At 41.8% G+C, this 11,518-nt stretch overlaps 1 protein-coding gene across 2 annotated transcripts in view; it reads right to left on the bottom strand.

Annotated features, from left to right (window-relative positions):
* Positions 1-257: 257 nt before the first annotated feature.
* The window catches only part of LOC311007687 (serine/threonine-protein kinase D3-like), a 50,294-nt gene continuing 39,033 nt past the window's right edge, over positions 258-11,518 (bottom strand). For both annotated transcript variants that reach the window (XM_084000958.1, XM_084000959.1), the window contains exons 11-18: positions 7,747-7,799; positions 6,918-6,990; positions 6,731-6,837; positions 5,878-6,039; positions 5,053-5,151; positions 4,052-4,319; positions 2,846-2,931; positions 258-1,027 (exon numbers count right to left, since the gene is read on the bottom strand). In XM_084000958.1, the coding sequence (XP_083857084.1) occupies positions 854-1,027; positions 2,846-2,931; positions 4,052-4,319; positions 5,053-5,151; positions 5,878-6,039; positions 6,731-6,837; positions 6,918-6,990; positions 7,747-7,799 (1,022 nt within the window). In that variant the 3' untranslated portion in view covers positions 258-853. The remainder of the gene's footprint in view (positions 1,028-2,845; positions 2,932-4,051; positions 4,320-5,052; positions 5,152-5,877; positions 6,040-6,730; positions 6,838-6,917; positions 6,991-7,746; positions 7,800-11,518) is intronic.

The following is an 11,518-nucleotide window of genomic DNA, read 5'->3' as shown; positions in this document are numbered from 1 at the left end:
ATTATGTTTTGAAATGTGATGTACAGTGTGTGAGGTGGTAGCAGAGTCCTGTTTGTGTCCTATTCATTATTTTAACCTCATAGACATTTAAATAACTAAAAACCAGCTGTGTAAATAATGTTTGTCTGTGATTGACTGAGTTTCATTTCCCTGAGACCAACCAACCAATCAGAATTTGGCCAACTGAGACCCTTGAAACCAACTTATCGTGCTTTTTTGTTGTGTCAAAAAACCTTTTGTACTTTTGCATTAAAAAAACCAAACCAGAAGTTATTTTCAGTTCATTTCTCCAGTAAAATATTTCCCCGCTAGTGCAAAGACATCCCAAACAACATTATAATCAGATCACCGTCAAGTCATAACGTGTTTGTTTCTTCTGAGTTCCACTTCTGGGTTCAACTCAACATGTAAAACACTTCCTGAAAAGCTTCATGAGATCGAAAAAAGAAAAGTAACAACGACGTAATAAAAACAGGTTATTTGAGCTGAAGAGGTGTATTATAAAGTCTCAGTCTGGACTGGTTTGGTTTGGTTTGTAGCTCAACCTTCTGTGGCTCAACTGGCAGTGAGTGAAGACAGATTATTAAACAGACTAAATATTGAATCTCAGGAAAAACTAAAATAAACCTCTTCTGGTTTCGGCTCCGTTTGTTATGGCTTTAAAAAAAAATAACAGGAAAAAGGTAAAAATGTGTTAAAATCGTCTCTGGACCTGAGAGCTTCCACCGTCCTCACAGAGCTGCCCGACCCCCACGACCTCTTTATCCTCTTTATCACACGCCGCCGCCGCCGCCGCCATGGGGATGGCTCACGGTCTCCATGGTGACAGTTGCCATTGACTCCTTAGCAGCCCCTACGGGTCCTCCTCCATGTCGTCCAGGTTGGGCGACATGATGAAGTGTTTGGGGTAGTGCAGGCCTTGCTCGTCGGCGTGCTCCTCCCACCGCGCGTCGTCGCTCTCGTGGGTGATGTAGCGCTCGCCGCGCCGCGTCTCGAACTCACGCAGGTCCATCCAGGTCTGGTAGTCCTGCAACGACGACGAAGCCCAGACAGCAAAGAGTTAGTGAGACCAAGTCAGAGCTGACGGCTGACGACTTCTCTTGGAATCCACAAAAAAATTAAAGGATAATCTGGGTCTTATTTCTAGCATAAAATACGATCATTTCCTCACCCAGATAACTTTGGTGTCATTAAGTTGTTTCGACAAAATTAGCTCCAGCCGAGAGCCGCGTATATCCGTATAATGTGAGTCTACAGGGCAGCAGAATGCAGCCTCTAAATAACACATTATCTGCCGCTTATATTTAAGCAATATATCACTCCAGTCCGTGGTATATGCTCATTATACCACGGCTAAGGGGCGTTGTTCAGCCCGACGCGAAGCGGAGGGACAGTCCGCAATCAATTTCATGTAGTTTTATTCAACCAGAAATACATATTATCCAATAAAATAGCCTCACTGTGAAAAAAATAGTCCCAGCTGTCCAGACGTTAGCTCCAAGTAGCTCTGCATCTCGTCTTTTCCTCCGCTTTTTTTCAGGTGGAAGTCACTGCTCAGTCCCCTCTACCATTGTTAACCCTCTGGAGGTGAAAGTTCACCTTAAACATGTGAATTCAACTACTTTAGTCCGTTTTTTAACATCGTAAAAACATCAACTGTCTTTTGCTACGGACTGCAACAGTCCGTTGTCATGGATACATGACAACAACTTCCATTCATACCAGTCATACGTGCCTGAGGCGGAGTGATATCCTACGCTGTGATAAGGCTTTAGAATAGTAGCCGTGGTATATGCTCATTATACCACGGTTAACAACCAATCAGATTGCGGGATTTCACCTTTCCGTTTTATAATACCTCATATTTAGTTCTGATAGGCTAGTGCTATTCCCCTCTGAGTCCGGGGTTAGCTGTTATCAACATCCGGGGTCTGTAGGTTGACCTAGTGACCTCTGACCTGGATGATGTCATCTCTGAGCTTGTTGCTAGCGCTAATGCTACGGTTTGTTTCTGCGTGTTTCCGACTTGTCAGAACAAAATGAGCAGCTGGATGAAGTTCAGCTTCCTCAGGCTTCCTCTCCTCAACCTGGACTCACTAAAGCTCCGGCTAGTTGAGATAAAAATGGACCCGAATGCCGAAGCAGAATGATTATTATCAGAATGAGCCGCGCGGCGCTCAGAGATGACATCATTCAGGTCAGAGGTCAGTAGGTCAACCTACAGACCCCGGATGTTGATAACAGCTAACCCCGGACTCAGAGGGGAATAGCACTAGCCTATCAGAACTAAATATTGGTGAAATGAAGGAGTTTCTCTGCAGATAATGTGTTATTTAGAGGCTGCATTCTGCTGCCCTGTAGACTCCATTATACAGATATACGCGCCTCTCGGCTGGAGCTCATTTCATCACAACCACTTGTAATGACACCAAAGTTATCTGGGGGAGGAAATGATCATATTTCATGCTAGAAATAAGGTCCAGATTGTTAAAAAAAAAACGGCAATTATCCTTTAAAAATAATAGTACAACTACAAGTTAAACTGGTGCAGCTTTGTCCTGTGTATTTCTATTATATTGTTGGCTGCAGTTTAATCATAATCTGTTCATCTTTATTTACTAGTAGTGGTGTTGCATCACAGCTACAGTGAAAGTGAAGAGGCCGTTGTGCTTGAGTGAAACATGCTTGAGTTATCTGATTGATCACAAACACTGATCAGACCAGTGGTTCACCTGTATAACCTGATTTCTCTGAGTAACCTGGTCACCCAGAGCGTCTGGACGGTTGATTGACGGCCTTATCTGTTGTCACACCACATCTAATCAGATTGAGGACAGTGTGTTACCTGCAGCCAGGGGTGGCTCAGCGACTTGTCCACGCTGTAGCGCTTCCTCATCTTCACCTGCAGCAGGTTGTTGATCACGTCCGTGGCTGCAAACAGGAACAGAAACACAGACTGACTGTCAGACCAAAGGTTGTCAAAAACAAATTGAACGGCGCCAAACTCGGAAATTACAGTTCGGAAACTCAGGTATCATTTCAGAGCTCCGACTTGACGTCACGACAACATCAAAACATGGCGGCCCTCGTCTTAAACGGTTAGAATTTAGACATTTTAAGTTATTTGTTGAGGTCTTAATGCATTTTTTTGCAGTAGCCTCTACGAAATAAGTTTATATTAAGCTGTGATTGCTGTATAGTGTGAATTTGTGTTCCTCGTATGTGGCGGAAATAACGTTTAACGGTTATCAAGGCTATAACGTCTCCTCTCCTCTTCATTTGCCTCCAAAATAAACATAATTTGCTGCAGCATATATTTTTCGTATTAAAGGGATAGTAGCATTTTTTTAAAGTGGGGTTGTATGATCTCCAAATAGCCCCTAAGTACTTTAATTGCAGTAGAAGACTCTCTGCACTCCTCCCGTTAGCAACGCCAGCCCATAATAGCCCTGCCCAGAGATTTACAATATACAGTGATGTGAACAGACCCAAAGAAACGGCCTATTTTCACGGCCTAAAAGAGGTTTTACCTAAAAAAGAAATACACGGTTCCATTGTTCACCATAATATAATTTTTTCCAGCCCCTCAAAGTGCAGGAAAAACACTGTTTTTATTTGGACCGAACCAACTGCTGAAAAAAATTATATTATAGCGAACAATGGAACTGTGTATTTTTTTTTCAGGTAAAACCCCTTTTAGGCCGTGAAAATAGGCCGTTTCTTTGGGTCCATTCACAACACTGTATGTTGTAAATCTCTGGGCAGGGCTATTATGGGCTGGCGTTGCTAACGGGAGGAGTGTAGAGAGTCTGCTACTGCAATTAAAGTACTTAGGGGCTATTTGTAGATCATACAACCCCACTTTAAAAAAAATGATACTATCCCTTTAAGCTATGAGCCACAATATGCCAAACTTCCTTCGTGTATCCATGTTTTTTCTCTTCCGAGTTTCTGCAGCGTGAATGCAATGATGTCGGGCCTCCGAGTTGTTTTGAACGCAGCATTTATCTACAACCCGATGAGGCCTTGAACGTCTCGTCTCGTCTTGTACCTTCCTCTGAGATCTCCTTCCAGGGGTTGGACGGGTACATGAAGGCGGCGTTCTGGATCTGGTCGTTGATGTCTTCGTCCTCGTTGAAGGGGAACGTCCCGCTCAGACTGACGTAGATGATGACGCCGACCGACCACATGTCCAGAGAGCGGTTGTAGCCTTTGCTGCGAAGAACCTCCGGCGCCAGATAGGCCGGAGTGCCCACCACCGAGCGGCGGAAAGACTTCTCCCCGATGATACGGGCGAAGCCGAAGTCACAGAGTTTCACCTGGAAGGAAAAGAGAAAAAAAAGAAGAGGAAGGAGTGAACGTAGAGGTCTTCGGAAAAACCCGGCAACCCGAAAACCCAAGGTTCCGACCCGACCGGGAGAGTTTGTCTCGGGGCTCTGGGCTCTTATTGTGAAAGGCCGGGTCCTACAGTACCCGAGAGGACCCGGCGATTGGCGGTCACAGCTGTCAATCACCCCCGCAAGCAAAAGTTAGAGCCTAGGTCAGGACTCGGGGCAGTTAAAAAGTTTGTTTATTAACGTAACGTTATGGTTAATGGTTCAAAATAGTTAAACAATCGAGTTGCCGTAGCGTGTTGTTACCGCGGTAACGGTATGCTCCGCAAAGCACATGGAAACTCCAAAATTATAAAGTTAATTAAACAAGAGGAAATGACCGGTGGATTGGCGTTAGCAACGGCTAAGAAGAAGGATTACAGTACATGACCATCTAAACAAGAAAATGACGACGTGGATTTATTTCTGTTTACATCACGTTATGGCCGGGGGGGGGGCTGGCAGCGGAAGAAGACTACGTTTAGGTAAGAAACAGGAAGTAGTAGCTAATAAAAACAAGTCTTATTTACGCTAGACAACTTGTATTAAATCATAAAGCAACTCGGGCATTTCAGGTCCACGGGTTTTTTAGGGTGCCGCTAAATTCATATTTACAATAAAAGCTCGGGGCCAGTCGAAGTCAAACAATGACTTCAGCTTCATGTTGTGTTGCTCTGACCTGAGGAAAAGGTTCTGCCGAGGCCAGGAGGACGTTCTCCGGCTTCAGGTCACAGTGGACGATGTTCTTGAAGTGGAGGTGTCTGAGGGCCACGAGGATCTGAGGACACAACGTTGTCAGTGATTTAAAACATAAACCGGCAACAATTTCTCTATGAATCTCTAAGAAGATCTCAGTCTGAATCCGTAAACTCACTTTAGGAGTTCTAGAAATGTTGGGTTCATGAGGAAAAATTGCGTTTTTACCTTTGCCAGGTCAATGTTTGTGCTAAATTTGATGGGATTCCTCTGAGAGATCACATTCAAGCAGCCAAATATGACTCTAACATTTGTACAAAATTTGTCGGGTTTCCCTCCAGACTTTAAATATATTCCACCTTGACCATTGATGCATAATTCGTGCGCTTGCTGCGCTTGAAAATAAGAATTTTGTTCTTAATTTGCTTGCCTGGGTAAATAAAGGTTAAATACATTTTTTTAAAATCCAATGAGAAAATAAATCTACCACACTTTAATCCCGGATTCACACAAAAATAGAATTTTGGTCATGGGAAAGATGTTTTGTTTCAGAAGAGTCAAATTATTGGCATCAAGCAAATAAAACATCTAAGGAGATTGTTAAAACCACTAAAACTGGGTTAAGAATTTAGAATTTTGCACAAAGTTTGGGCTACATCGTCTGATAGATGAGTTATTACACTAATGTTAAGACCCATAGTCGGCTCAAAATCAATCTTCTTTTCTGAACACCTTTAAAACTATCACCGAAGTTGAAGATGTTCACTCAGGACTTTCCATCACATTATGAAAACGTGTCGTCACTGACCTGAGTAACCAGGAACTTGGTGAGGCGTTCAGGGAGTCGACTCTTCTCGCTGGATAAAATCATCTCCAACATGTCGCCGTGGAGCTTCTCCATGACGACGAACACCTGCTCGGGCGTCTCGAACATGCACTCCAGGTTGACGATGCCGGGGTGGTGGAGGTTCTGTCAGAGACGAGAGGACAACTTGACGAGATTGTGGCCTACTCACTGGTGCAGGAAGTCCAAGGAAGTCCAACATGAGTCATTTAACACAGTGTGTGTGTGTGGTTTGTTTACACTTTAGGATCAGTTCTGGTTTGACTTGATTTAAAGGAATAGTTCACCAAAAAATGAAATTCAGGGGAGGCCGGTTCGTAAACCAACGAAAACTTTATATGAGAGTAATAGGGTCCAACACAAAAACGTCCATAAAACTACACAAAAACCATTTGATATTCCTCCACATTGCTCGTCCACTGCAATCCAAGTGTCCTGAAGGGAGATAGTCCAGAGTTTACTGGAAACAACCTCATTTAGGACATTTTTACAGCCTAAACAGTCCTGTATTTAATTTGCCTGGTTCGCACTCTCACGATTGCAGTGGACGAGCAGTGTGGAGGAATATTAAACGGTTTTTGTGTAGTTTTATGGACGTTTTTGTGTCGGTCCCTATTGACTCTCATATAAAAAGGTTTTCGTTGGACTAGGAACCGGCCTCCCAGGTCTCCAGATGCACGTTGAGGAATAAAAAACTACTCTGGAGTATTCATCAGCATGAGGGTGAGTCACTAATGACTGAATTTCATTTTTTGGTGACTTATTCCTTTAATCTGGTCCGTCGGCGCTAACGGTGGACATACTGTAACAGTCGTACCTGGAGGATGGCCACCTCGTTCCTCAGCTGACTCTCCTGTTTGGTGGGAAACCTCATCTTGTCGATGATCTTGATGGCCACGTCTCTGCCCGTCTTCCTGTGTTTACCTGCAGACGACAGGAAGTTCACTCACTATCTACACAACAATAAAAGCACAGAAAAGAAGGTTTTTTTTTTCCAGCCTCACCTCCGTAGACGATCCCAAACTGTCCAGAGCCGAGGACCTCGTCGGCGAAGATCTGATACACGGAGCTGATATCCTGAGAAAGAGCAGAACGAGTTAGATTAAAGAAAGAGATTTAAGGGGATAGTTCAGCAATTGGGCAAATTGGTCTGTTGCCATAATCCCTATAGTCATAGCAGTAGGTTCATCGTTACCTTTAATTGTCGGTGCAAGCTGTTTTTAGAACGGTGGAGCAGAGCCGTGAGCTGCTCAGAGCTACGCTACGCAGGCTCATTATGGGATTTCTTGGTTTCCCTCATCAAACTCATCAAATACACAATCCAACAACTCCACAACGCTCTGGTGGACAAGTTGTGAGCTGCACATTCACCACGCTATGAGATAATAACACAACGTTACCACACAGAGTTGTTTTAGAGGGAAATACAGAGACTGCTTGATGAAAAACTGTCCCTGAAGGCAACGCGCATCAGTGGTTTTGCATGAATTTCCCTCTAAAACAACTCTGTGTGGTAACGTTGTGTTATTATCTCATAGCGTGGTGAATGTGCAGCTCACAACTTGTCCACCAGAGCGTTGTGGAGTTGTTGGATTGTGTATTTGATGAGTTTGTTGAGTTTGAAACCAAGAAATCCCATAATGAGCCTCCGTAGCATAGCTCTGAGCAGCTCACGGCTCTGCTCCGCCGTTCTAAAAAATAGCTTGCACAGACAATTAAAGGTAACAAACCTACTGCTATGACTATAGGGATTATGGCAATGGGGCAATTTGCCAAAATGTTGAACTATCCCTTTAGATTAATTAAATGATAATGTGTCTAGAAAAGACTTACCACATTTTCCTGTATCTGGGAGTTGGACACTGATATGCTGATAGAGACTTCCTCTGAGGAGACACAAGACAATAAAGTACAGAGTGTCAGACGTGTGGGCTTTTATTTTCTTAACCTTTCAAATCATTAAAATCTAATTTCCTACGTTTCCTTGTCGGACGGAGAACCAGACGTGAGGAGGTCTCGTCTCGTTTCCAGCCGAGAGATCAAACCGACGTGGTGTTTGTTCAACGCGACATCAAAGAGCAGCGAGCCTCAAATCATTCTCCAGATTTCACAAAAATAAAAGCCCCCGTTTCCTTTCTGTCTGCTCTCTCTGCACTGCAAAAACTCAAAATCTCTCAAAATGTCTTGTTAAAATGTCTCATTTCTAGTCAAAACGAATCTCTTTCCACATAAAATAAGACTCATCACCTAAAAAATTAACTTGTTTTTAGATCATTTTCAATTGAAATAAGTAGAAAAATCTGCCAGTGAAAGCAAGTCTTTGCGCTTGTAATAAGAAAGAAAAACTTGTTCCACTATCAGATTTTTCTACTTATTTAAAGTGGAAAATTTGCTTGAAAAAATTAAAAAAAAAAAAAAAAAGTGTCTAAAAACGACTTCTCCATGCAAGGAGAGTGATTGCACTATATTGGAAAAATGTAGAACCACCATCACTGGCAATATGGAAGAAGGAGTTGATAACTTGTCTTGGACTGGAGAGATTGACATACATTGTTAAAGGTGAACAGGAGGAGTTTGCTTGTATTTGGGAATCATTTATGTCATTCCTGACAAATGAAACAGATAACACTATCTGAATAACAGGTTATGAAATGATCCTGCCTTTAATTTAATTTAATTTAATTTTATTTAATTTAATTTAATTTAATTGTATTTTATTTATTTATTTTTGTCCCATTTTATTCTTATTTATTTATTTATTTATTTTATTTACTCCATTAGTCTGATGTCTGATGCCACTGTCCATTTGCTTTTTTATTTTATTTTTTTGTCTGTTCGAGGGGATATGGGTGAAAATGTTTGTACATTTAATGTTGAGTTTGAAATGCATTTGAAACGTCAATAAAAAATATTGTTAAAAAAAAAAAACTGTCTAAAAACAAGCTACTTTTTAAATGTGACTAGTCTTATTTTAAGTAGAATTAGATTTATTTTGACTAGAAATAAGACAAATATTCTTGGTAAGATTTTGAATTTTTTGCAGTGTAGGTTCAGTGTGTGTGTGTGTGTGTGTGTGTGTGTGTGTGTGTGTGTGTGTTAATCCAGCCTGACATTAGAAAGCCGAGGGCGCGTTCTGAGCAGAGGAAACCCACCGCGGCCGCTGAGTTTCCACTGATGAGCCGGTATTGATTTCAGATCGGGGGCCGGGGGTTTGATCGGGTCATCGCTCTGCGGTCGATTCCTTCGGTCTGATGTAGGTGGGCTGCCGTTTGATATCTAGGTCACCGGTTAGGTCATCACTCTGGGAGTTTATGTAACTTTATTGACAAACACGTAGAGACGGTGGGAAGTTCAGAGATTAGATTAAAGGGATAGTTCACCCAAAATTCAAATTTCAGAGCCCTCCGTGGCTTCTCTGAGTTACAGGGGGTCTCGGCGTAGCAGTGCATGTCCATATGACGGTTGAGAACGGAGCTCACTTTTCTTCGTCCAAAAAGACACACCAAAAAACATCCAAATACCTCCATAGTGCTCGTCTGTAATGTCCCTCTTGTATTGAAGCCTCAACATGAGAAATTGTTCCGAAAAAAAATTAAATAAGTCTATGTTTTAAAGGGACAACGAGGAGTTTCTATTTGGTTATAAAAAAGTCTCATATTAATGTGGATGAATCTACGTTACCACTTGTTAATGGTCCATTTTAGATAAATCTATGGTTTTGTCTCTATGGTTATTTTGTTATTATTAGTGATGGTGGAAATGCTGGTCGAGCCGACCAGCGTTTCTTTACTTTCAGTTTCGTGGCGAGTCATGAGAATAACGCCGCCAAATCTCCGTTTATGGTGGGAACTACGACGGTATGTGATCGTCTTCCAACCTCTGACTTTAATTCTTGATGAATGAAAACATGAGTCCGTCTTGCGCCGGTCAAAGAATTTCACGGTGCGGAGGCTCATAAATGTAGTGAGAAAACACTTCGCTTTTCTAAAACTCCTCGTTGTCCCTTTAAGCTCGTTTGTAGCGGAAGCTCCCAGCACTGCTCTTCCTGGTCCAAATCTCGCGCGATTTGCATTGACACCAAGTTCACAGCTGCGCAAATCACGCAAGATTCCAGCAGAGCAACACTGGGAGCTTCCGCTACAAACAAGCTTAAAACATAGACTTATTTAATTTTTTTCGGAACAATTTCTCATGTCGGGGCTTCAACACAAGAGGGACATTACAGACGAGCACTATGGAGGTATTTGGATGTTTTTTGGTGTGTCTTTTTGTTACGAAGAAAAGTGAACTCCGTTCTCAACCGTCATATGGACATGCACTGCTGCACAGAAATTTGAATTTTGGGTGAACTATCCCTTTAAGACAATATTCTGTTTTGTTTTTTTTATCTCATTACAGTTTAGAAACTTCACAATAAAAGCCTTCCGAGGGCTCAGGAAGCAGAATCCAAATGGAACCCTGGGTGCTTTTATTGTGAAAAACTATGAATAATAATTTCATATAAAACATAAAGCATTTAAAAACAATGATGATAAAACATCATTTAATGTTTAAATATTGGACACAAAAGAACCTGCTGACAGTGAACGCAGCATTACTGTTTGCGTGTCTGCTGATTTACTAACTATTGGATCACTATTCAAAGTTTATGTAACTTTATTGACACAAATGTTCAGAGAGTGTAGTAGGCCTACTTTACAGATAATTCACTGTAACATTTGTCTATTATGGTTTTTTTTATTTACTCCTGTCTGTTGTTGTTTCATCAGAGTCACGAAGGTCGAGTGTTTTACCGTTTGTCACTGAGACGGTTAAAGGAACAAAAAGCCTCGTTACATCATCTGTCCATTAACTTATTGGTGTCCGCTGTAATTTCATCACTTAACAAAACATCCATTAACGAACAGAAGCGGAAGCTCGACATTAATTACTAAAAACAGGTGGGAAACAGCCGACGGCCTCCTCTACTCTATTAAAGTCTTTTCATAATAGCTAATGGTTTGTTTGGTTTGTTAATGCCACGACGTCCGTTCAGTCGTTTAGTGCAGGAAAATCTCATTTTCTGTTATTTTCAGACAAAAAGATGCTTTAACCTGAGACGAATCAGAGCAGAAAATCCTCTGAAATCCCTTCAATCACGTTAAAATGTCAGCGTGTGTGTGTGTGTGTGTGTGTGTGTGGTTGTGTAACAGTTGCCTCCTGAAACAATATTTGGAAGCTCTTCGCAGGCAAATCCACACGTCCATTAAAACATAAAAACATATCGGAGTCTAATCTGATTTGAGGAATGACCCGGCCGCCGTGTCACAGCATGAAAACTAGTCGCCTACAATCTGCTGTTGTGTTAAATATCACTGATCAATAAATATCAGAGATCAGTATTTATTAATGTCAAAATCCAAGTTTTAATGTCTCTTCATACAGAGATGTAGCGTTCACTTGCTCAGGGAAAATAATGGTAATAATATGGTTTAATCCACCGCAGAAAATAGTCCCCCCAAAAATAACTAAACTACTGTACAGTGACGTGCTGTTTTATGTAATGTACCCTAAATGCCTCACAGCAGAATATCAGTAGTGCTACAATTCACAGATGTCCCATAAA

This window comes from Trachurus trachurus (assembly GCF_905171665.1).
Source record: "Trachurus trachurus genome assembly, chromosome: 24".
In the NCBI taxonomy this organism is placed as follows: Eukaryota; Metazoa; Chordata; class Actinopteri; order Carangiformes; family Carangidae; genus Trachurus; species Trachurus trachurus.
This window is presented reverse-complemented; position numbering and strand designations above follow the sequence as displayed.